Raw genomic sequence first — 27730 nt, 5'->3', positions numbered from 1 at the left:
TCTACCTGTTTCCACCAGAATTCCCCTTTAAGCCCCTTCACATTCATTGATACTAATTTTAATGGCATAACATAATACAAAAAAATAATGGAATGACTAGTAGCAATATACCAGTAATTATCCATGCAATATTAGCTGCAGAGTAGTACAGTTTGGAAACAATATCACCTGAGTGAATACAAAGTTCAAAAATTAAGACATAAGAAAAAAAGAAAGAAAAGAAAAGATAAATCTGCAAAAAAATTGCAGATAAACCCATTTTTGGGTAACATAGTTCAATTAGGCTCGGTAAGGGAATAATCTTATTTCCAACCACCACGGCATGGATACTTTATTTGATTCAAGTGTCCTTAACTTGCCATTCTACAGGAATGTTTTCAGGTACAGAGCGAGCTTCTTTAGAGGATGAAACTTGCCCAATATTAATTTCCTTTAAGAAACAGGTACCTTCTTCTACTGATCTCAATATAAGAAAAAGTAAGCACAACGTTGCATCAAAACAAAAATGGTACCAATAAAAACTGTAAATCAGGATGCAAAAAATGAGTCCTCATACAGTCCCCTATATGTAAAAATTTTATATTTATAGAGGTCAGAATAGGGCAATTTTTCACACACTTATTTTGTCAAAAAAAAAGTTTTTAAAAGTGGTACATTCATAAATAAAGAAAGCATGTAAGCATGGGTATCACTGTATGCATACGGACCCAAAGAATAAATATTACATGTCAGTTTTACTCATAGGTAGACTACTAATAAAGTAAATTTTAAAAAAGACAAGTCGCAAAATTGTGTTTTTTGGGAGTTTTTTTAATTTCCCAATCCCCCCTCACAATTTCTTTTTTCTTCAACCGTGCACTTTATAGTACAATGAAGGATGTTCTTGCTAAGTAAAATTGGTCCTGCAAAAAACAAGCCCTCATATGGCACTGTGAATGCAAAAATAAGTCTTTTAAATGGAGAGGAGGAAAAACAAAAACACAAGAAGGAAACCTGGCTGAGTCCTTAACCCCTTTAACCAATAGACCACATAAAGAAGGTAATTATAAAGATTACCCTGGATTCCCATGAACAAAAAATCCCTAGTATATTTCATTAGAAACTACACAACTGTTAAAATCCCTGTGCTTCAATCCACTATACATATGGAATAAATGCTTGTTGTAACTAATGACCAGCCGACCATAACTTCATATGCACCAAGGTAACTGGCTTCATAGCAGCTGCAGTCAGCATTCATGAAAATGAGGTAAAAAATTGAGAAAAGAGAAACGATGTTCCAAGTTAGGGGTCTATAATAAAGATATACAGTGGAGCAAAATGTATTTAGTCAGCCACCAATTGTGCAAGTTCTCCCATCTAAAAAGATGAGAGAGGCCTGTGATTTTCATCATAGGTATACCTCAACTATGATAGACATAATTAGAAAAAAAATCACATAAAATCACATCTGATTTTGTCTGATTTTTGAAGAATATATTTGCAAATTATGGTGGAAAGTAAGTATTTGGTCAATAACAAAAGTTAATCTCAAAACTTTGTTATATATGCTTTTCTGGCAATGAATCAATGTCCTTGCTGATGGAAGGAGGTGTTCACTGAAAATCTCACTATACATGGCCCCATTCATTTTTTCCTTTACATGGATCAGTTGTCCTGGTCCCTTTGCTGAAAAACAGCCCCAAAGCATGATGTTTACACCCCCATGCTTCACAGTAGGTATGGTGTTCTTTGGATGCAACTCAGCATTCTTTCTCTTCCAAACATGACGAGTTGAGTTTTTATCAAAAAGTTCTACTTTGGTTTCAGCTGACCCTATAACATTCTCCCAATCCTAGCAAACTTCAGACGGGCCCTGACATGTACTGGCTTAAGACGGGGGACAAGTCCAGCACTGCATGATTTGAGTCCCTGGCGGCGTAGTGCGTTACTGATGGTAGCCTTTGTTACTTTGGTCCCAGCTCTCTGCAGGTCATTCACTAGGTCCCCCTGTGGGGTTCTGGGATTTTTGCTAACCATTCTTGTGATCATTTTGACACCATGTGGTGAGATCTTGCATGGAGCCCCAGATCGAGGGAGATTATCAGTGGACTTGTATGTCTTCCAATTTCTAATAATTGCTCCCACAGTTGATTTCTTTGCACCAAGCTGCTTGCCTATTAGTCTTTCCAGCCTGGTGCAGGTTTACAATTTTGTTTCTCGTGTCCTTCGACAGCTCTTTGATCTTGGCCATAGTGGAGTTTGGAGTGTGACTGTTTGAGGTTGTGGATGGGTGTCTTCTATACTGATAACAAGTTCAAACAGGTGACATTAATGCAGGTAACATGGAGGACAGAGGAGACTCTTAACCCCTTAAGGATCGGGGGTTTTTCCTTTTTTGTATTTTCGTTTTTTGCTCCTTGCCTTTAAAAAATCATAACTCTTTCAATTTTGCACCTATAAATCCATATTATGGCTTATTTTTTGCGCCACCAATTCTACTTTGTAATGACGTCAGTCATTGTGCCCAAAAATCTACGGTGAAATGGAAAAAAAATCATTGTAAGACAAAATTGAAAAAAAAAACCCATTTTGTAACTTTTTGGGGCTTCCGTTTCTACGTAGTACATTTTTCGGTAAAAATGACACCTGATATTTATTCTGTAGGTCCATATGGTTAAAATGATACCCTACTTGTATAGGTTTGATTTTGTCGTACTTCTGGAAAAAATCATAACTTCATGCAGGAAAATGTATACGTTTAAAATGGTCATCTTCTGACCCCTATAACTTTTTTATTTTTCCGTGTATGGGGCAGTATGAGGGCTAATTTTTTTGTGCCGTGATCTGTAGATTTTAACGGTACAATTTTTGCATTGATAGGACTTATTGATTTTTTCATGATATCAAAAGTGACCAAAAATGCACTATTTTGGACTTTGGAATATTTTTGTGCGCATGCCATTGACCGTGCGGTTTAATTAACAATATATTTTTCTAATTCGGACATTTCCACACGCGGCGATACCATATATGTTTATTTTTATTTTTATTTACACTGTGTTTTTTTTATGGGAAAAGGGGGGTGATTCAAACTTTTAATAGGGAAGGGGTTAAATGATGTTTATTCACTTTTTTTTCCACTTTTTTTTTGCAGTGTTATAGCTCCCATAGGGACCTATAACACTGCACACACTGATCTTTATCATTGATCACTCGTTTCTCATAAGAAACCAGTGATCGATGATTCTGCCGCATGACTGCTCATGCCTGGATCTCAGGCACTGAGCAGTCATTCGGCGATTGGACAGCGAGGAGGCAGGTAGGGGCCCTCCCGCTGTCCTGTAAGCTGTTCAGGATGCCGCGATTTCGCCGCGGCTATCCCGAACAGCCCACTGAGCTAGCCGGCATGCTTTCGGTTTCACTTTAGACACGGCGTTCAACTTTGAATGCCGCGTCTAAAGGGTTAATAGCGCGCGGCACAGCGATCAATGCCGCGCGCTATTAGCCACGGGTCCCGGCCGTTGTTAGAGGCCGGGCCCGACCCGATATGATGCGGGGCCACGCCGTGGCCCCGCGTTATAGATCAGGAGTGGACACATGACGTTCCAGTACGTCATGTATCCTTAAGGGGTTAAAGAAGAAGTTACAGGTCTGTGAGAGCTAGAAATCTTGCTTGTTTGTAGGTGACATACTTATTTTCCACCATAATTTGCAAATAAATTCTTTAAAAATCAGACAATGTAATTTGATGGATTTTTTTTCTCATTATGTCTCTCATAGTTGAGGTATAGCTATGATGAAAATTACAGGCCTCTCATCTTTTTAAGTGGGAGAACTTGCACAATTGTACAGTATATTTATAATGAGCTACATAATCAAGAATAAAAAAATTTTTTACACATTTATATGTATTCCTGCAGTTGAAACAAGTAAGTATGGTATCAATAAAGATTGAAATAAATATATTACAAAAAGCTTGTGTAGTCTGTGTTTTATTTAATTCTGGACATTCAATTCTGGCATTAAAATTTGTTCAAATCTAGCCAAATGGCAAGGTAAGTAAAACTATTTTTTGTACTAATTATACAAAATTTTGGTGCATGTAGTTATATATTTTTTTACATAGTAAAATAAAGAAAACCTATATAAATTGGATATCATTGTAACCGTATGGACCTACAGAATAAATATAGGATGTAATTTTTTTCCAATTTTTCTCCACAAATATATTTTTTCTTGGTTTGCCATAAATTTTGTGGTGAAATGATTGATTTCATTACAAAGTACAATTGGTGGTCTTCATATGAGTCTGTAGGTGCAAAATTGAAAGAATGAAGAAAAAATGAAAGTGCAATAACGGAAAAACCTCAAGGGGTTACAACAGAATTTTTATATGTAAATTCTGCTTGAAATCTGATTTAAATTACTTTTGTGCAATGGTATTTAAAAGGAAAAATTAAGGAAATTCAGTGAGGAAATTCTTTCATGTGAACATAGCTTTAGGCATTGCCATACACATGTTTTGAGGCTTAGTTCAACCTGTTCACTGCTAGCCACATTTTTTGGGAAACTTTGGCGACTCTACTCAACTCTACCTACCAATCTATATCAGTATTTGCCAATAACTTCTATGAAGCCTTGTGCAAGTCTATGAAGCCTTGTGCAAGACTATGGGACAACAAGGTGGCGCATGTTCAGTAATGTTGTCTTTTCCCAAAAGCCTTTAGGCATGTCTTCTAATATACAGTGACCACTGCAGGGCTGTTTTTATCATGTTTTTACTAAGAGGTGGGAAGGAGAAATGGTAACACAGAATAGTTGGATTTTCAGTGTAATTAATGGAGTACTCTGGTGGAAAACTTTTTTGACTACTGAGGAAAGGGTTACATTAAATAACCCTGAAACGCGTCTAGTCCACTTGGGCATGATCACTGGCATATCTATTTTATATATTGTGCATATCCACCAAGGCTGGTTCATCGCTTTCAAACCACTAAGATCATCAGGACATCCAGTCCGACATCAGTCCGGTCCACCATTGCCAACTACCTCCAGTGCAACGAACTCGGCTCCAGCAGCAGCTGACGTTACACGCCGACAACACGAGGTGAGCTCCTCGTATCCAGTTTATGGCCCTGATTACATCTAACCAGCGGTGAGGACTTTCCATCTCTAGCGCCTGCCAGCACCAACGTCCTCCCGGCGATCTGCAATCACCGGCGCCTGCCAGCGCCAATCGCCTCCGCTCTTACCAGGACCTTACTGGACTTTACCAACACCATCTGGGACGTTGCACAGAGGGCGCAGTGTACTGGCACCATCTACACACTGTGAAAGCAGCGCTTTTTGCCCAGGCTGCTGCCTAAAGGACCGGTAACATTCATTTGAAAACTGTCATAAATTGTTGAACATATTGTTCAGTGGGTGCCTAGATATTAGCGGTTAAATACCAGCTGCACTCACTATATGCCAGTGACATTATCATGCCATAACATTATCTTAATTTTTGGTATTATTGTCATTTTATATTTTTCATGTACATTATTACCTAAAGGTTGTTTTTATTTTATATGTTCTACTCACATGGGCCCTGTGAGAAGTAACTAACTACAGTCTATTTATCCTATCTTATTAAACTGTTTATACTATTATCATTGAAGCACGATCCAGACAATCATTCATTTAATATTTCTCATTTAATATCCAAACCATCATTTACTCACTTAGAAGGTCCGGGCAACTTTTTTCTATTGGCTTGTCTTTTTGTGCAATTAGGGTATAGTTGCATGCCCCAGTTTGACCTCAGTGTGTATTGTGATTGTGAGCTGCACATACACCCCCTTTTTTCTTTTTAATTTACAAACCTGTTTAACTTTCTGGCACCAGTTCATTTAAAAAAAAAAAAAGTTTTACACCGGAGTACCCCTTTAATTGAAAATTAAACCTTCCGCACAATTATCGTGTTTTATTGAATTTTTAATAGAAATATACAAGTAATAACACTTTTTTTGTTGCTGTTTGTTTTTTGTTTAGGATGGCCTTTTGACAACATCATGTGCAAAATGAGTGGTCTTGTCCAAGGAATGTCTGTTTCTGCATCTGTATTTACTCTTGTGGCCATTGCAGTGGAAAGGTAATGTGTAAATATCCATTTTGGTCATTTTTTAAGTTTTTGTATCATGTATTTAATTTTAGTTGTTATAGCTAATTTTATATAAGTATGTGAAAGAACATTAATGGAAGAGATTTATTATTATTATAAGTCTACCAGAGTGCCCTGGTCTCTCACCCCAGGCAGCATATGTCAGGCTGAGAAATCTGTTGAAGGTGCTGCACTCGCTATATAGACTGTAAGCTATGGTTGCTAGGAGCAGCCATGCACTTACATTCAATGAGGTACTCTTCTAGAAAAAGAGTGTTTTCAAATTTACTAGTGCCAGAAAGTTAAACAGATTTGTAAATTACTTTTATTTAAAAATCTTAATCATTCCAGTTGTGTAGTTCTTACCAGTCTGACTACAGTGCTCTCTGCTGCCACCTCTGTCTGTGTCAGGAACTGTCCAAAGCAGGAGAGGTTCACTGTGGAGATTTGCTTCTACTCTGGACAGTTCCTGACATGGACAGAGGTGTCAGTAGACACAACTGTGGTTAGACTGGAAAGATCTACACAACTTTCTCTGTAGTATAAAAATCCACATAAGTACTGGACGTTGGGTGCTGCACAGAGATCGCGCGGGTCCCAGAGGCATGACCCCCACGATCAGACATCTTATCCCCTATCCTTTGGATAGGGGATAAGATGTCGAGGGGCGGAGTACCCCTTTATTGCAAATCAAGGTATAAAATGTATACCATATATATTATGTGCCAACATGCAGTCAGCATAGTAGAATATTCCAGAGACCATTAAGAGCCTTTATTGATAGTGTGCCATGAAATGCAAGTGCCAGTGTTTCTGGGCTTAGTGCTGAATACTAAATAAACTGAGATGTAAATATATCGGCTTAATTGTAAATATATTGCTGCCAATTTCCTGTTTCTGAGGTGTACAAATTTCCTCGTCCCTTAGAAAGTTATCACAGCACAAAAAATAAATAAAAAGTGATGGATCCCTGATTTCATATTACTATCACAGCAATTTTATAGATCCTCTTCTAAAATGTAACTTTTAATTAAATATGTTAAAAACATGTAACATATACACACACACACTTAAAAAACCCAAGTATTAAAAGAATCATCATCACTATTAGGGATGAGCGAATCAGACGAATCAGAATTTGTTGCAAATTTCAGGAGAGATTTTATTTGCAACTAATGTGAATATCGCCGTGATTTGATCGCGCAAATCGCTTCATTAAACTCCATTTAGTGCAGTCCAGGCTCCAGGGCATCTAAAGTGGTGGATCCACGTGTGATGAAATGGGGCAAGAAATCCTGGGAAGACAGAAACAATGGTAGGTGGGATGACCCTGAATCACATGCAGCATGCAGCCTATAAGCAGCCAGCCACCCCTGTGATGTCACAGCCCTATATAATCATAGGTCACTTGCGGCCAGTCACTTCAGCCTTTTATTGCAGAGAGAGATAGAGAGGGACAAACAGCGCTGTGGGTTGCACAGAAAAGTATTTTTCCATCAGCGATTCACCTCACAGTCACATCAGCATTCTGTTGCAAAGAGAGAGGGAGAGAGAGCATTCTATTACAGAGAGGGATAGTGTATTGCACAGTGTATTGTATTGAACGGCAGCGATCAATCCTAAATCCTGCCTAGGAGCACTGTTAGGGAAGGGAGTGAGATTGAGAGAGAGTGCTATTTTGGGTGTAGTATACAGTGACTGTGTGCTGCAGCACTGGTGTGTACTGCTAGTGTTGTACACAAATACTGTTTTAGGGGGCGTGGCTGGACACGCTAGAGAGAGGAAGCATGGAGTGAGAGCTCCTGCTGGACCGGACTGAAAACGGGCTAATCTGAAGGTTATGGGCGGTAGATCTCATTCCAAACGGAAGAAGAAGCAATCTGCACCCACTGTGCCTCCTCTGAACGGTATCACCCACTATTTCACACCTCTACCATCCAAACAGACCGGCCTGCCTGTGGCGCGGCCTTCAGGCGCCATTTCCCAACAGCAGCAGCACGTGGAGGGGAGGAGGAGTGAGCAAGCGCTTCACGCGGCGACTGCAGCAAGTGTCCCCACTGACAGTGAGGATCGCACGGCCTGCGGACAGAGGGAGACCGGCGACAACTCACAGGACTCTGCTCCAGGCTCTGACAGCGTGCCGTGCGCAATATTGAAAGTAAGTGCCGCCGCCTCCCTCCAGCACCAGAGTTCGGCTGCCTCACGGCCTCCGCTACTACCCTCTCCTGCAGCGCCACAGCTCCCGGTTCCAGCATAGGCCCGTGCCGCCCCGCACCCAGCCACCCACCGGTGCGGAACTGCTATTAACTTAGGGATTCCTTCCCTAATTACCACCACATCCCTACCTGAGTACTTATCTGCCTCTGTCAGACCACCAATGCCCGGGCATCAACCTGCTAAGAAGCTAGGCCTTGCCATACAGCCAGTATCCACCTACCTCTCTGTGGCACAGATAGGGACGGGAACCTCACAGTCTACTGATCATAAACCTGACCATCTTCCCCCGGTAACACTTTCAATACTGCGAGCACATCAGACCTACCTGAAAAACACATCTCACTACTTCCCGGATGGCCCCCTAATGCCCCTGTTTGGCAAAGTGCTCTTCCCTCCAGCGCTGACTTCTGTCACTTTCTTAACGCGTAAAAAGTCTGACTATGTCCTTTTCGCTTCCTTACTGCAACCCACGGGCTTGAAATCCCTCTCAGACCTTTTGAGTGGAACACAACCTTCAACTTTACATAGGTTCCAATATAGTCAACTTCTACACTTCTATAACGCCAACAAAGCCTCCCTCCGTCTTCATAGACAATTGACCCCCTTTGAAACCATTTGTGCGGCCTCCGCTCCTGTCCCCCATGCAATCGGAACTCTCTATGCCCTGATCATAGGGGAACACTCTTAAACCCCTCTGCCCTATCGAGTGGCATGGGAAAGGGAACTACAATGTTCTATTCCTGACGATGACTGGTCTCGTGCCCTGCTACACTGCCACAAATCTAGTATCTCATGCAAGGCGCAAGAAACTAACTATAAAATCATCACGAGATGGTAAAGAGTGCCGTCTCTCTTGGCGCAGATGTTCCCACAGGTTTCCGATGCATGTTGGAGGTGCGGACGCTCGAAAGGGACAATTTCCCATATCTGGGTGACATGCCCGACACTGAGTATGTTTTGGACACAAGTATTATCCACCGTAAATAGGCTGACAACCCATTCCATCGATAAGGACCCACAACCTATCCTCCTATCCATATTCCCTCGCACATGCCCCCGACTGTCAGCCACTTTAGCTCACTATTTACTTATCTCGGCTAGAGCTGTGATCCCTCTCCTTTGGAAATCCCCACTTCCCCCGACCTACTCCTCATGGCTGAAGGAAGTTACCTATACTTGCAGGATGGAGGAACTCCGGGCAGACTCTACCCGACAGTTCGATAAATACCATGCTGTTTGGTCGCCTTGGCTATCCTATGTTGCTTCCCAGGAGTTCACTGGTGATAACTTAGATCTGTCTACAAGCACGCTCAATCCCCTCTGTCCAACCCCGCAATAGCTCACCCACAGTTGCAGTTTACTGCTTAGACAGGTGGAGTGGTTCAGTCCGAACAGGTAAGACACTCTGCTATATTACACTAAGTCTGCTGCATCCTATCTTCCCCTCTTCGATTCTCCCCCCCTCCTTCTTCTTCCCCCTCTGTATATTTTCCTCTCTTTCCCTCTTCTTCTATCTTCCAGTTCCCTCTACCTCTATTGTGTTTCCTTTGTCTTCCCTGGTTCTCTGCTTCACTGCTGGCGATGTTTGAATTTTCGTTAACGTTATCGAATTTATACGTAGTTCTGAACCCTATTAGATACTTACAGCCTCTGTTCTCTAGAGTTCTTTCATGATGTAAGGCTCGGACTGCTGTAATGATTGACTTCGCTGGTTGACCCAAACACCTTGTTTACTTGTGACATGTGGGCTTTGTTGCCTGACCAGTGTCGACATTTCTCATGTTGTTTTTTTTCCTTTTTCCTTAGTATGTTGAAAACTTTAATAAAACTTTACTTTTATACTGTTTTAAGCGAACTGGAGCGCATTGTCCTCCCCTCATAAGTGCATACCACATATGTACATCTCAGTTGTGTACTATTTTGTTCCCGTTAAAGTCTTAAGGGCCTAGATACTGTGAAAGTCCAGCCAAAACTACACAAATACTGTTTTAAGCGTACTGGATCGCATTGTCCTCTCCTCATAAGTGCATACCGCATATGTACATCTAAGTGGTGTACCATTTTGTTACTGTTAAAGTCTTAAGGGCTTAGATACTTTGAAAGGCCAGTCAAAAGTAAATACCGGCTGGTGTTGTACAAAAATACTGTTTTAAGCATAGTGGAGCGCATTGTACTCCCCTCATATATGCACTAAGTATGTCAGGCAGCGAAGTGACAGGACGTGCACAGAGGAGTGGGAGAGGCCTAAATTCGTCAGGCAGAAGTCACAGCAGACTAGGATCGAGTGGCAGCAGAAGTCACAGTGAGAGGCCTGAGCTCCCGATATCAGCTAGCGGTCGTGTCTTGACCAGCAACCCATCTGCCGTCATTGATTGGTTGACACGGTCATCCACTTCATCACAAATGACATCTGACACCCCCAGTCAACAGTCGGTGGGTTCCTCAGACACAACCCTCAATTGGCATGGACCGCGAACAGTCTCTGCCCTCCCATTGCCTCCCTCTGTCCTATGCTGTTCCCTCCTCCACCGAAGTATCTTATGCTGTGAGTTCAGCTCCACTATTTAGTGAGGACGATCTAGAGGACAGTCAGCAGCTACTGCCCAGCCAAGAAGTGGAGGAGACATCCACCGCTTTATCTGCTAAGTGTGCAAGTAATGATGAGGGGAGTGGTGTGGGAGGTGGTGTTGCGAGCGTTCAGGCTCCTGAAGCAGACACTCTTGAGGTACCTGTGGAGGACATCAGTGACGTGCAGACACAACTCGATGATAATGAAGCCGATCGCACTTGGGAGCTTCATCATCATCAGGAGAAGAGGGTTGCAGGTTGCTCGTGAGGCAGCAGCTGAGCAAGCAAGGTGGTAGCATGGTTGGCAGTCAGCATGGTGGCAGAAGTGGAAAGTCTGGAGCCAAACTTGCCCGGGGTAGACCACCTGCTTCGCAGCAGCCTACCTTCCCAGGAGGTAGTGAAACAGGGATTCCTGAGGATTTTAACATGGCCACATGCAAGATGTGTCTGCAGAAGGTCAAGTGTAGCCAGGGTCCCAATGTTGGCACCACGGCCCTGCGTCAACATATGCAGCATCACCATAAAGCAGCCTTTGAGAACCGGGGCTCCGATGGGGTGGTCTAGCCTGCTGCATCATCCAGTGGCATGCCGCTCCCTGTTTCAGCCAGCCAAGACTCCACCACCTCAGCCAAAAGGAGCCGTGTGTAATACCCATCTTCTCTCACTCCAGATGCTCCTACTCCTCCTATTTCAAGTCAGTCATTCTGCCAGCAATACATCGGCAAAGCCATGTCCAAGAGACAACAGTATGCGCCCACTCATCCAATGGTGCAGAAGCTGAATGTGCTTCTGTCTAAGTTGCTGGTGCTGGAGTCCCTCCCTTTTCAAGTGGTGGACTCTGCACCTTTCAGAGAACTGATGGCTTGTGCCGAGCCGAGGGGGAGAGTCCCAAGCCGTCATTTCTTTGCGAAGAAGGCAGTACCAGCCGTGCACAATTTTGGGGAACAGAAGATGGGCCAGTCGTTGAGCCTGTTGGTGTGTACCAAAGTGCACGGCAGCTCTGACATGTGGAGCTGTAACTACGATCAGGGACAATACATGTCCTTTATGGCCCCCTGGGTGATTGTACAGCCACTACAGCAACTTGGACAGGTCATGCCGCTTCCGCCTCCACGCTCTCAGGCTGTTGGCTGTTGGTGACAGTGTGTGACTCCGCCTCCTCATCCTCCACCATGTCCTCAGCCTCCACTGCATGGACAAGTTTTAGTGCCCCTCCAGCATACCGTGTGTGCAGGGCACGGCAGTGTCACACGGTTCTTCACGTGGTTTACCTTGGCGAAAGGAGTCACACAGGGGAGGAACTGCTAAAAGTCATTCATGAAGAAATCGAATCATTGCTTACTACACAAGTTTAGGTTTCGCAAGATGGGTGGTTTTTCTAGTCATCTGAATAGAGAGGAGGAGCAGGAGCAGCTAGAGGGTTATGAGGAAGGCAAGACAGAGGACCCAGACACACAGTGGCAGTATGCAGTGGAGATGGTGGCAGGGAGTCCCTCCGAGTCACTTGTACAAATGGCACGATGCATGCTCACTTGCTTGCGTAGTGACCGCCGAATTGTCACCATTCGTCAGCAGGATGACTTCTGGCTCTTCACCTTCTTGGGCCCTCGCTGCCGGCACAAAATGGGGGCCTTTTTATACACCCACTGAGAGGGAAGACAAACTGACCTACTACAGAGACATCCTACGTAGTCAGTTGGCCGATGCCTATCTGCGCCATTGTCCATCCTCTCGCAGGTCTGACTTGGGGGGGCCCTCTGTGCTCACCTTCCACTGCCATGGCTGCTGGGGAGGGGTGGGGTGGCAGGAGCAGGACCAGTTCCATTAGCAGCAGTCTGAGTCTACAGTCGCTGATGAGTAGCTTTCCTCACCCGCATAGTGAAGCAACTCATCAGCAGGTAGACCTGAACCAGCAGGTGGGGGCATACCGTGACATCACCATGCCAACACAATTTGAAGATCCGCTGGACTTCTGGGCAGCCAAACTTGATTTGTGGCCACAACTAGCAGAGTTTGCCCTGGAAAAGATGTCCTGCCCGGGCAGTAGTGTGCCATCAGAGTGGGTGTTTAGTGCGGCGGGGGCCATCGTAACCCCAAGGAGAACTTGTCTGTCCACGAAAAATGTGGAGAGGCAGACCTTTGTGAAGATGAATCAGGCATGGATCAGCCAGGATTTCAACCCACCAATGCCTGATGCATCAGAGTAGATTGACCATGGTGCCACACCAACAGTTCATAAATATCGATAGTGCTAAACATATTTAAGGTGCTGCTCCCCAGTTACAGACATTCCTCTGCTTTAGATCACAAGTAAGTATTGAGGATATGCATTACGTAAAACTTAATTTTTGATAACATTCTTAGGATAAAATATATGTTCCCCAAAAAATTTTGAAATGAAACAAAAGGAAAGGTGTGCAAAAAACAGCATTTGCCACCTACACCACCAAGTATTGATGTGATGCAAAGACCTCTAAAAGTTGGAAGGGTACAATGTATGGTCCATTGCAACCGGTGGGGGTAAAAACTTCCCCTGTAAGGCCCTACACTCGCTTTATTACTTCCCTTCTTGGCAAGTGTTACTCGTCCTAAAAAGGGCAGCCCCACACAGGAACCTCTCCCTATTTCCCCCTACAAACACTGCCATTTCCCAGTGTTTTTAGGTGGAAATAGAGAGTTTCCTGTGTGGGGCCACCCATTTTAGGATGAGTAACAATTGCAAAGAAGGGAATTCATAGTGGGAGAGCTACAATGGACAATACGTTGTTCCCTTCTACCTTTTCGAGGAAAGTGTTACTAGTCTTAAAAAGGGTTGCCCCACACAGGAACCAACCCCTATTTCCACCTAAAAACCCTTGGAAATGGCAGTGTTTGTAGGTGGTTCCTGTGTGGGGCTGCCCTTTTTAGGGCAAGAAACACTTACCAAGAAGGGAATTAATAATGCGAGAGTAGGGCCTTAGAGAGGAAGGTTTTACACCGACTGGTTAAAATTGACCATATGTTGTTCACTTCCACATTTTAGAGGTTTTTGCACCATTGATGGTGTAGGTGGCACATGGTGTTTTTTGCACACCTTTGCACAATTTTTGGTCCATATATATTATCCTAAGCAAATGTACGTCCTCGTGAGCTGGTACTTAATGCACCAGGACGTACATTTACGTCCTATGCATAACCGCGAGCACTGGAGCGATGCTCGGGTCATGCGCGGCAGGTCCCAGCTGCTGATAGCAGCCAGTGACCCGCTGGCAATGGCAAACGTCATTAACCCCTGAGATGCCGTGATCAATGCAGATCACAGCATCTGCAGTATCGCAGTCACTAAAATGGATGATCCGATCGCCGGCAGCGCTGCCGCGGTGATCCGATCATCCAGAACGGCAGACGGAGGTTCCCTCACCTGCCTCCACTTCCTTCCACGGGTCTGTGATCGAGACCAGAGCAGAAGATGACTGATAATACTGATCAGTGCTATGTCCTATGCATAGCACTGAACAGTATTAGCAATCGAACGATTGCTATAAATAGTCCCCTATGGGAACTATTAAAGTGTAAAAATAAAAGTAAAAAAATGTAAAAATAAATTTAAAAAAACCTCCCCCAATATAAACGTCAATTGTCCTATTTTCCCTATTTCACCCCCAAAAAGTGTAAAAAAAAAATATTTTATATACATATTTGGTATCGCCACGTGCGTAAATATCCGAACTATTAAAATAAAATGTTAATGATACTGTACGGTAAACGGCGTGAAGGTTAAAAAAAAATCCATAACATCCATCCATAACATTTTATTCCCCAAAAAATTCATAAAAAATGTATTAAAAGTTTTATATAAGCAAATATGGTATCAATATAAATTACAGATCATGGCGCAAAAAAATGAGCTCTCATACCGCCACTTATATGGAAAAATGAAAAAGTTATAGGTCTTCAAAATAGGGGGATTTTAAACGTACTAATTTCGTTAAAAAGTTTGCGATTTCTTTTAAGCGCAACAGTAATTGAGAAGTATGTTATCATGGGTATCATTTTAATTATATTGACCCAAAGAATAAAGAACACATTTCATTTTTACCGTAAATTGGACGGCATGAAAACGAAACGTTCCAAAATTTGCTGAATTGCGGTTTTCTTTTTAATTTCCCAATTTCCCCACACAAATAGTATTTTTTGGTTGCGCCATACATTTTATGGTAAAGTGAGTGATGGCATTACAACGGACAACTGGTCGCGCAAAAAACGAGCCCTCAAGCTAGTCTGTGGATGAAAATATAAGAGTTATGATTTTTTTGAAGGCGAGGAGGAAAAAACAAAAACGTAAAAATAAAATTGTCTGAGCCCTCAACCCCTTAAGGACCAAGCCCATTTTCACCAGGCCAATTTTTTTTTGCATTTTCGTTTTTTCCTCCTCGCCTTCTAAAATCCGTAACTCATATTTCCATCTACAGACCCATATAAGGGCTTATTTTTTGCATGATTAATTGTACTTTGTAATGAAACCTCTGATTTTACCGTAAAATGTACGGCGAGAAATATTTTTTTAGGGAGGAAATTTTAATGAAAACCACAATTTTGCACACTTTGGAGGGTTTTGTTTTCACACTGTACAATTTACGGTAACAATGACATGTGTTCTTTATTCTGTGGGTCAATACGATTAAAATTATACCCATGGCAAGATACTATTATATTTTTGTACCGCTTTTTGCATCAAATCAGTAATCTAAAATCGCCCTATTTTGACCACCTATAACTTTTTCATTTTTCCGTATATAGGGCGGTATGAGGGCTCATTTTTTGCGCCATCATCTGAACTTTTTAACGATACCACATTTGCATATATAAATTTATATAATATAATTTTTTGTTAATTTTTTTTAATAAGATGTGACAAAAAAGCAGCATTTTTAGACTTTTTTAAATTGTTTACGTTTACGCCGTTCACCGTACGGGATCATTAACATTATTTTGATAGTTCGGACATTTACGTACGTAGCGATACCAAATATGTTTATTAAAAATTACGCTTTTTGGGGGCAAAATGGGAAACACGGACAATTTTTATTTTTATTGGGAAGGGGATTTTTCACAATTTTTTACTATTTATTTTTACATTTTTCAACAGTTTTTTTTTAACACTTTTCATGTCCCCATAGGGGACTATCTATAGCAATCCTTTGATTGGTAATATTGTTCAGTGCTATAGCACTGATCAGTATTATCGGCTATCTCCTGCTCTGGTCTGCTCAATCTCAGACCAGAGCAGGAGACGCTGGGAGACGGCCAGAGAAAGTTAAGGGGACCTACGGCCGCCATTACAGATGATCGGATCGCTGCGGCAGTGCTGCGGGCGATCCGATCATCTATTTTATTATGCGCATTGCCGCAGATGCCGTGATCTGTACAGATAACGGCATCTGAGGGGTTAATGGCGGACATCCGCGCAATCGCGGATGTCGGCCATTAACGGCGGGTCACCAGCTGCTGATAGCAGCCGGAACCTGCCGTGTATGACGCGAGCACCGCTCCGATGCTCGCGGTCATACACAGGACGTAAATGTACGTCCTTGTGCGGGAAGTGCCGCCAAACCAGGACGTACATTTACGTCCGTGGTCGTTAAGGGGTTAAGGCCCAAATGGGCTGAGTCCTTAAGGGGTTAAAAGTTAAGTTTTACATAATGCATATCTTCAATACTTGTGCACACTAACACTGTGAGAGAAAGTTTTCTTCTGCCTACCTGCCTCAGCTACTATTCTGATCCTGCCACCAACCTGGTGCCACACATCTGATGCCACGTACTCTTTTTTTTTTTTTCACCCAACTTTGTCACCGGGAACTGTTATTGCCACCCACCGCACCACTCAGTCACCGGGTCATTTTCAGGACCCCTGATCCTGCTGCTGCCACCTCCAGGGTGTTTCATTCTGCCACCATATTTTCTCCTCATGCTGATGCCAGCTCCAGGCTTTCTTATTCTCCCACCATATGTTCTCCTGATGCTGATACCAGCTCCAAGCTGTCTCATGCTGCCACCATATGTCTTTCTCATGCTGCTGCCACCTCCACGCTGTGTCATTCAGCCACTATATGGTCTCCTCATGCTGCTGCCAACTCAAGGCTGTGTCATTCAGCCACTATATGTTCTCCTCATGCAGCCTCCAACTCCACGCTGTGTCATTCAGACACAAAATGTTCTCCTCATGCTGCCGCCACCTCCACACTGTGTCATTAAGACACTATATTGTCTCCTCATGCTTCCGCCACCTCCAGGCTGTGTCATTCAGCCACTACATGTTCTCCTCATGCTTCCGCCACCTCCATGCTGTGTCATTGAGCCACTATATGTTCTCCTCATGCTGCCGCCACCTCCACGCTGTGTCATTCAGCCACTATATTGTCTCCTCATACTTCCGCCACCTCCAGGCTGTGTTATTCAGCCACTATATGTTCTCCTCATGCTGCCGCCACCTCAACACTGTGTCATTCAGCCACTATATGTTCTCCTCATACTGATGCCACCTCCAGGCTCTGTCATTGTGCCACTCTGTGACGCCTGATACTTATAGCGTTCCTCTGATCTGCATGTCATACTGAATAACAGTATTATTTCACTAACCCAGCGCACACCCAATGTGTGTTACAGCAAGGCAAAGTGTTCTATTGAAGCTCTCTGTAGGCCATTTTTAATAACGATTTGCTATAAATAAATTTGTATCAAAACAATTTTGGGGGGAAAATTCAGCGAATTGGCCAAATCAAAATTTTCTAAAATTTGCTCATCTCTAATAACCACCCATGGTGATATACTGTTTGCAGTTAAAGACAGTGGCTGAAAAAGGTGCTCACATAAACAGTGCACTAGAATGAGCCAACAATAGATTTTAAATAATTGTAATAGTTAGTAATACTCCTCAAAGACTAAATATCCAAGCTTAAAGCAGCCACTCTATACAGAAACTCATGCTAGTATATTCATGAGCACTTACAGCTACATATAATAGGCAAATACTGATAAATAGCACATACACCTGTGTCATATTGATATACAAATATATACAAGTAACCCAAAATGTTTCCCCCCATTGATTCAGGGGTTTCTCAAGTGATACAACTCCAGTCCAGGGATGAGCGCACAGGGAATTGAGGACCCTGCTCTTTTAATGCACCTGCTCTATGATGCCCTCATTGATTGGGACCTCCGTGGAGTGATGGGGTATCATTCAGCTGGCATGATTGCCAGAGGTCCCTTATCTCAGGAAGTGTTGTATTAACATATGTAAGGTTTTTGCAAACTTTTTTTTTATAATGAGAAGTGCCCTTTTTTCTACTTGAGCCCCTGCCCCTCAAAATGTCTGTGCACGTCCCTGTACCAGTCTCTCATGGTAGGGAGAGTGACAGTCCTTCTGTGTAGATATAAATGACAAAATACTAACTGAGAACACCACTGAAGTGATCAGCAAATCACTGTTCAACTTCTATGTACACCATGGGGAGTTGATATTCTTATTTCTATATAAGCAATATTCAATTTGTAAAGCTTTGTGCTAGAAATATAATTAAAGGGGTACTCCTGTGGAAAACTTTTTTTTTTTTTAAATCAACTGGTCCCAGAAAGTTAAACAGATTTGTAAATCACTTCTATTAAAAAAAATCGTAATCCTTCCAATTCATTTTATGGGCTGTATACTACAGAGGAAATGCTTTTCTTTTTGGATTTCTCTGATGTCACGACCACAGTGCTCTCTTCTGACCTCTGCTGTCCATTTTAGGAACTGTCCAGAGCAGCATATGTTTGCTATGAGGATTTTCTTCTGCTCTGGGCAGTTCCAAAAATGGACAGCAGAGGTCAGTAGAGAGCACTGTGGTCGTGACATCAGAGAAATCCAAAAAGAAAAGCATTTATTCTGTAGTATATAGCCCCTAAAAAGTACTGGAAGGATTAAGATTTTTTAATAGGAGTAATTTACAAATCTGTTTAACTTTCTGGCACCAGTTGATTTAAAAAAAAAAAAAAAAGTTTTCCACGGGATTACCCCTTTAAGTCTTCTTCTTCTGCTTTATGAGTCAAATATTGGATTTTACTAAGTCAATTAGAAACTACAATAACCGCACAGCAAGAAAGATTGTGTGTTAAAAGTAAAGTAAAGAAATGTACACGATAATCAATTACAGATAAAACTCTGAAATGCAGAAATTCATAATAATTCAGAATAGCAGCACTAAAAGGTCTCTTCAACATTTGCATGCAGATTACTAAATCTCCTTCATACAATGTAAAGTCTTGAATTAATAGGATAAGATGGAGTACTTAAAGCGCAACTGTCATGACATTTTGGTGCAATAACCTGCACACTGCCTTTGTACTGTGTGCAGGTGGTGGGTATAACAATGTTTTTACCTGAAATATGGCAGCTTTCATGACTGCAAAAAAGGCTTTTATTCAAAGCCACTGAAGGTCGGATAGGCGTGGCGTGAGGTACGCAATGCCACGCCCACCCACACGCCTACCCCGTATGTCCGCTCTGGGACCTCTGTGTGATTGACACACAGGTCCCAGCGCAGGCGCCCTTCAGCTAATCTAACCTGTGCGCTGCTGTGTGTCATCCAGCAAACGCTCGCTCCTGCCGCCGTATTCCTCCTCAGTGCGCCTGCGCAGTGCTAGGTGCAGAGAGCGCGCTTCCTCTCTGCACCTAGTATCGAGAACTAACCTGATTGCGCACTGAGGAGGAAGACGGGGGCGGGAGCGAACGCTTGCTGGATGACACACAGCAGCACGCAGGTTAGATTAGCTGAAGGGCGCATGCGCTGGGACCTGTGTGTCAATCACACAGAGGTCCCGGCGCGGACATACGGAGTAGGCGTGTGGGTGGGCGTGGCATCGCATACCTCGTGCCACGCCTATCCGACCGTCAGTGTATTTGAATAAAAGCCTTTTTTGCAGTCATGAAAGCCGCCAAATTTCAGGTAAAAATATTATTATGCCCACCACCTGCACACAGAACAAAGGCTGTTATTGCACCAAAATGTCATGACAGTTGCGCTTTAACACAAATAATTATTTCACCTTTTCTAGTCATTTTTTTTATTATTAAAGAATTTGGACATGTATGATTAAGGAGATTTTTTATACAATGAACCTTACAAGGGCACATTGAGACAATAACACTTTAAGTATTGCCCTGAGTGCAAGTTAAAGAGAACACTTCTGTATTAAAGATAATTAACCCCTTATCGACAATGGATGTAAATGTACGTCATGATGACGTGGTACTTAACGCACCATGACGTACATATACGCACCGCCATGATCGCAAGCACCGGAGCGGTGCTCACATCATGCACGGCAGGTCCCGGCTGCTATCAGCAGCCAGGGAACCGCCGGTAATGGCGGACATCCGCTATCGCGGCATCTGCTGCAGTGCAGTACTTTGAATGGATGATTGGATCGCCCGCAGCACTGCTGCGGGAATCAGATCATCCAGCTTGGCGGCCGGAGGTCCCCTCTCCTGGCTCCAGCCGTCTACTGGGGTCTTCTGCTCTGGTCTGAGATCGAGCAGACCAGAGGAGAAGATCACTGATAATACTGATCAGTGCTATGTCCTATACATAGCACTGAACAGTATTAGCAATCAACTAATTGCTATGAATAGTCCCCTATGGGGACATAAAAAGTGTAGAATTTTTTTTTAATGTAAAATAAAAAAGTAAAAAATGTGAAAAATCCCCTCCCCCAATAAAAAATTAAAATGTCAGTTTTCCCATTTTTACCACCAATAAGGCGTCAAATAATTATTAATACACATATTTGGTATCAACGCACGTGTAAAAGTCTGAACTATTAAAATATATTGCTAATTATCCCGTACGGTGAACAGCGTAAACATAAATTTTTTTCCAAAATTGCAGATTTTTTGCCACATTTTATTTAAAAAAAAATGTAATTAAAAATGTATTAAAAGTAAAACCTAAGCAAAACTGGTACTGCTAAAAACTACAGATCATGTCACAAAAAATTAGCCCTCATACTGCCCCATATACAGAAAAATTAGAAAGTTATAGGTGGTCAAAATAGGGCAATTCCAAACATACTAATTTTGTTAAAATGGTTTGAGATTTTTTTTTTTGCGCTACAATAATAGAAAAGCATAAGCATATAACATGGGTATCATTTTAATCGTATTGACCCACAGAATAAAGAAAACATGTCATTTTTACCGGAAGGTGTACAGCGTGAAAACGAAACCTTCCAAAGTTTGCTAAATTGCGGTTTTCTATTCAATTTTCCCACATAAATAATATTTTGTTTGTTGCGCCGTAAATTTTATGGTAAAATAAGTCATGTAATTACAAAGTACAATTGGTGATGCAAAGAACAAGCCCTCATATGGGTCTGTGGATGGAAGTATAAGAGAGTTATGATTTTTAGAAGGCGAGGAGGAAAAAACGAAAATGCAAAAATAGAATTGGTCTGGACCTTAAGGCCAAAATGGGCCTGGTCCTTAAGGGGTTAAGGAGCAAGTTTTCCTGATCTGCTACAGACTTCATGCACTGGTCTTATTTACTTTGTTCTAAAATGCAAGAATCTAATTTAGATGGGATTCCTATAAACATAGAAAAAAGATTTAAGGGCACTCACCGACTCTTTTGAGGATTCTAAAATAGGCCTTCATTAAAAGCGAAGTGGGCTGGGTTGATGTAAAGGGAAAAGTGACTGAGTGAGTAAATGCACTGGGCATGCAAAGTTTTAAACATGTGATAGGTGCTTTGTGCCCAGCACATGCACCGGAGGTAAGTAGTGATCCAAAGCATTGTTGTATACAGTACAGGAGCAACAGTCTTTGCCAATGATTAATGACAAGAGTCCCTGCACTGTTGGCTCATGGGCAGGGTAAAATACATAGCATTGCAGAGCACATCCCTGCATACTGTGCAGGAGTGGAACCCCTGTCAAATCTGTTTTAGCTGTGTCTGCCTTAAGTAGTCATACTGTGCATCGCTACTTAAATCTTTGGGGATAGACAGTAACCAGAAGTGTATATATATTGCTGGTTTCTGTAGCGCCACCACCACATTGCACCATCATCCCATCCCTTGCTGGGCTAAGCACTCTGCTCAAGCCTAGTAAGAAAAAACGAAACTAGAAATGCTGAGTTAACTCCGTCTAGATTATACAGTATACAGCCTGTTCTTTAGTATTCTGTAGCCCCACCTCTAGTGACGTTATGGTTTAGTAAACTACCCCATTGTTTGTATCATGTGAAACTACAGATGGAAGATGTTGTTTTCAAAAAATGACACCCGCCATCATCTCACTACTTACTGCTGTCAATGGAAAAAATTTAAACATTATGGATCTGCCACATAGATCTCCACAGCAAACTTTGTTTAGTAAAAACCCATTTATTTAAACAAACACAAATAAAAAATGGTGCATAATAATGGTCTAGTTGTGCATTTCGGGGACTGTCCCCCTTCAGTCACACACACACATTATATGGTATATATAGATTGATAGCAGCGTATTTACAGGAGAGCAGCACTCCAAAAAAAGAAAATATGTCCGGGTACACATTGTATAAGGTCCAGGTCACAGGCCCATATTATACAGGTGATTGAAAAACAGCGGCACTCCAATGTGGTGAAAATAATTTGATCTTTTATTCACACAAATGTGGTGCGACCTTTCGGCTGGTTCACCCAGCCATTTTCAAGCTTGAAAATGGCTGGGTGAGCCAGCCGAAACGTCGCACCACACTTTGTGAATAAAAGATCACATTTTTTCACCGCATTGGAGTGCCGCTGTTTTTCAAAGATCTAGAAAGATAGATATATATACACACACACACAATTTTCTGGGTCAAGATGAGTCAAGGTGATTCTTTCCAGTTCTTTGTGAAGGTGTGTTATGCAGTGCTGAGAGTAGTGGTCTCTCTCCGCTACTGGGACAGCCTATGTAGTGGAGATCTTAACAATGTGTTAGTATACAAGACCTATAGCTACAGGTGCGGGATTGTTAAGTCATATCAATAGTCAGGTATGCATTTTCAACATTCTCCTCATTGCCTCAGTGTCCATGCTGTAGTCTACTGATGCTAAAAGTCCCTGTCATGTAGCTACGCAGTGCTTAGCAGTCTCAACAGTGAGGGTTATTAACCACCCACACCTCCATAACTTCAATAAGTTATGGACATCCACTCTTGTACCCTGACAAAAAGTAAGCTCAGGATTGCTCTTTACTTAACAAGTCAGAGCTCCTACCTTCCACTTTTGAACAGGTGACATTGCATGTGGGAAGAAGTTTAACTCACCATATGGCAGTTGTGCCCCAGCACATGCCCATTTTAGGTACTTTTGGCCAATCACAGGATTCTACAGTATTCTGACCAGTCTGCAGCTATGAAGCCTCATACACAGCAAGGTGTTATACACTGTTTATTTGATACCTTCCTATCGTAGTCAGCATTTCCTTTTTAGTTGAGAAGGGCTACAGTTTTTATATTCTCCAACCTTCATGGTGAAATCACCGTGGTAATTTAAGAACATTTCAGGACCTTTAAGTTTTATATGCAGTGAGGGATACTGAGATATTTTGCTACTTACAATTTGGGGATTCACATAGGATCATGTGAAGAAAGAGTTATTCAACGGGGAATGCACATATTAATAGATTATATAAAGATGGAGTCACGGCAAAGGTATTTTATAATTTTTTTAAATAAGCACTGTCATTAAAATATTTTTTTTCATTTCATATAGCAGGTAAAATAAATAAGATTTGTAATTTACTCCCTGTAAAAAAAATTCTTGTTATGTCACTTTCATTGCCTTATAAATGTGACCACTAGGATCTCTCTTCTGGAACAGACCACATTCCGTGTGCTCAAAAGCACAGACTTTGGTCTCCTGCTGGACTGGCAGGAGACCAAACTCAGGAAGTGCGGTCTGGCCATAGGCAGTGAACAGCACTGCCTGTGTATGAAACAGGGAGAGCAAGTGCTATTCACTGCTTATGGCCAGACAGCGCTTCCTGAGTTTGGTCTCCTGCCAGTCCAGCAGGAGACCAAAGTCTGTGCTTCTGAGCACACGGAATGTGGTCTGTTCCAGAAGAGAGATCCTAGTGGTCACATTTATAAGGCAATGAAAGAGACATAAGAATGTATTTATTTATTTATTTATCTTACAGGGAGTAAATTACAAATATTATTTATTTTACCTGCTGTATCATTTGCTATAAAATAATTTTAATGACAGTGCCCATTTAACTTATCACTGAAATTCTAAAAAAAAATAATATAGGGAAAAAGGGTTGCACAAATAGAGTAGATAAGTGATGCTTCCTGGAAACAAAATTTTTAAAATAGCTTTAAATGTTCATATAATAAATCTCATCAGGTTACTCAGTTAAGAATAGTTTTTCATTTATTTTACTCCGCAGTGAGACTGTGGAAAATAAAAAAGCTGATTATTTGCATATGACATGGGACTTCCCTAGAGTGAACACATACTTTTTTTTTTTTTTTCTTTCTTGGCTAAATTGATTAGTCTGAGGTTGTGGTTTGATATAAAGGTGCCAGTTTTTGTACAGTGAGAATGTTTAGTAGGAAAAGTAAGACAATATGAGGATGTAACAGCTAAAAATAAAAAAAGCACTTAAAAAGTACTAAGCTTCCTCGGCTCATAGGTAGGATCATATGTGTTTTTTTTTCTCCCCTCTACATAAACCTGGGTTGTGTAGTGGGATGGCTAGGGGGAATAGTTTACTCCCACTGCCTTTCATTTGATTTAAAGAGGTACTCCAGCCCTAAGACATCTTATCCCCTATCCATAAGGGATAAGATGCCTGATCGCGGGGGTCCCACCGCTGGGGACCCCACAATCTTTCATGCAGCACCCCACCATCATCAGCCTCCGGAGCGAACATCGCAGCCACCACGCCCCCTCCTATAGGCTTGCATTGAGGGGGCAGAGCCGTGACATCACGATACTTCGACCCCGTGATCATGATTCATCAGACCCGGAGCGATGTTCCGGAGGCTGATGATAGCAGGGTGCTGCATGAAAGATTGCAGGGCTCCCCAGCAGTGGGACCCCTGCAAACAGGCATCTTACCCCCTATCCTTTGGATAGGGCATAAGATGTCTTAGGGCCGGAGTACCCCTATAAATCTGCCATTGTGCACAAGCCAGCCATGCAATGCATGGTGAAATCTAAGCTCTGACACTTTTTTATGCCAGAAACCTGCCATAATAGCGTTATATATTTACCCCATAGTGTTAGACATAGTTTAAAATGTTTTTAAAAGACATCTGGGTACTAACAGCTGTTGCTAGCAACTATCAGGTTGTTTTTTATCTTATTTATATCTTTATTATTTATATCAATATTGCCAAGGGAACAGGATATTTCTGCCATCTATCACGTATTGAAGGGCTATAACTATTTGAGAAAGCTATGTTGCAAGTTATAGAAACATCTTATTTTCCTGTCCCGCTTGAAAAATACAATATTTAAGCCATTTCACTATAATTGCCAAATGTCCAAAACATGTGTAGTGACATCCTAAAATTGCAAATGTTTATTGCCCAAATATGTTTTCTACTGTGTTATTATGTAGTTTTATGACCACTGTCTATTATTAGGGGTTCATGTACAAATGCATTTTACAACTCTGCACAACAGAAAAAATAGCATGATGTTGTACAGCGACACACATGGGTTGTTCACATGTACTGAAATTGTTTTTACGAAATACAGAAGCAGCAAAGCAGATGGATTAACTGTGCAGGGGAAGTTTGACCCCTTAAGGACCGGGGTTTTTTCCGTTTTTGCATTTTCGTTTTTGGCTCCTTGCCTTTAAAAAATCATAACTCTTTTAATTTTGCACCTAAAAATCCATATGATTGCTTATTTTTTGCGCCACCAATTCTACTTTGTAATGACGTCAGTCATTTTGCCCAAAAATCTACGATGAAACGGAAAAAAAATAATTATGAGACAAAATTGAAAAAAAAAAACGCAGTTTTGTAACTTTTGGGGGCTTCCGCTTCTACATAGTAAATTTTTCGGTAAAAGTGACACCTTATCTTTATTCTGTAGGTTCATGCGATTAAAATGATACCCTACTTCTATAGGTTTGATTTTGTCGTACTTCTGGAAAAAATCATAACTTCATGCAGGAAAATTAATACGTTTAAAATTGTCATCTTCTGTCTGCTGGAGATGTGGCGAGCCTGGTGGAACCATGTCCCATATTTGGGTTCGATGCCCTCTTTTACGTCGCTTTTGGACACAGATCTTGGATATAATTCAACGCCTGACGTCCATTAGATTAGAGATCAAGCCGGCCTCCTTTACTATTATCCATCCTTCCCCCCCACCTACCCAGATGGCCGGCCTGCCTCGCTAGGTTCATGCTACTAGCGGCCAGGACGGTCATTCCCAGGCTGTGGAAAAACACTACCCCTCCATCACTCTCGACGTGGCTCCAGGAACTCTCCCACCTCCACAGGATGGAGGAACTGATTGCAGATTCCAGACGTCTGGTGGACAAACACCACCTCATCTGGGGTCCGTGGATACATTTTCTCTCCTCTACTGAATACAGAGACCTACATCTGGCTCCCCCCTGATTCCTTACCTGATGGCTGATCGGTTAGTGTTCGACCCCTCATACTGTTTTCTACACAGTTGCTACCTGATGCCGACACACCATGTCCGGGAGTCCGTCCTGCGCATCCTACGGAGAGGTATGCCTTTATATGCTTTCTTCTCTTTTCCCCTCCCTTTTCTTTTCCTCTTTCCTCTTTCTCCCCCCCTCACCGCTTTCCCTAGTCATGCTCCAATCCCGGTATTATCTTACCCGTGTTAGACTTGTTGTGGCCATAGCTCACACATTATGGTAGATATGCCACAGACCACACTCAGAACTGTCTTGTTGACTCTCCACCTTGGAGCTAAGATGTATTGCTATCATCTTAACTATAGAAATGTTGCGCCCAGACACCTGCGTGTGTTTTGGCACCTGTTTGTGTTTGTGTTTTTGCTTTTTTACTATGCAAAACTTTAATAAATCTTACTCTTGAAAAAAAAAATTGTCATCTTCTGACCCCTATAACTTTTTTATTTTTCCGCGTATGGGGCAGTATGAGGGCTCATTTTTTGCGCCGTGATCTGAAGTTTTTAACGGTACCATTTTTGCATTGATAAGACTTATTGACTTTTTATTCATTTTTTCATGATATAAAAAGTGACCAAAAATGCACTATTTTGGACTTTGGAATTTTTTTGCGCGTACGCCATTGACCATGCGGTTTAATTAACAATATATTTTTATAATTCGGACATTTCCGCATGCGGCGATACCATATATGTTTATTTTTATTTACACTTTTTTTTATATGGGAAAAGGGGGTGATTCAAACTTTTAATAGGGGAGGGGTTAAATGATCTTTATTCTCTTTTTTTTTCACTTTTTTTTTGCAGTGTTATTGCTCCCACAGGGACCTATAACACTGCACACACTGATCTTTATCATTGATCACTGGTTTCTCATAGGAAACCAGTGATCGATGATTCTGCCGCTTGACTGCTCATGCCTAGATCTCAGGCACTGAGCAGTCATTCGGCGATCGGACAGTGAGGAGGCAGGTAGGGACCCTCCTGCTGTCCTGTAAGCTGTTCGGGATGCCGCGATTTCGCCGCGGCTATCCCGAACAGCCCACTGAGCTAACCGGCATGGTTTCACTTTCACTTTAGATGTGGCGTTCAACTTTGAACGCTGCGTCTAATGGGTTAATAGCGTGCGGCACCGCGATCAA

General features: G+C 42.1%; 1 protein-coding gene across 4 annotated transcripts in view; it reads left to right on the top strand.

Moving 5' to 3' along the window:
• NPFFR1 (neuropeptide FF receptor 1) overlaps window positions 1-27730 on the top strand; it is a 458339-nt gene that overhangs the window by 377910 nt on the left and 52699 nt on the right. For all 4 annotated transcript variants that reach the window (XM_056530486.1, XM_056530488.1, XM_056530485.1 and 1 more), the window contains exon 3: window positions 6016-6115. In XM_056530486.1, coding sequence (XP_056386461.1) covers window positions 6016-6115 — 100 coding nt within the window. The remainder of the gene's footprint in view (window positions 1-6015; window positions 6116-27730) is intronic.

Source organism: Hyla sarda, chromosome 7 (assembly GCF_029499605.1).
Source record: "Hyla sarda isolate aHylSar1 chromosome 7, aHylSar1.hap1, whole genome shotgun sequence".
Classification (NCBI taxonomy): Eukaryota; Metazoa; Chordata; class Amphibia; order Anura; family Hylidae; genus Hyla; species Hyla sarda.
Note: the sequence above shows the minus strand (reverse complement) of the source record. Positions and strands in the feature narration are given on the sequence as shown.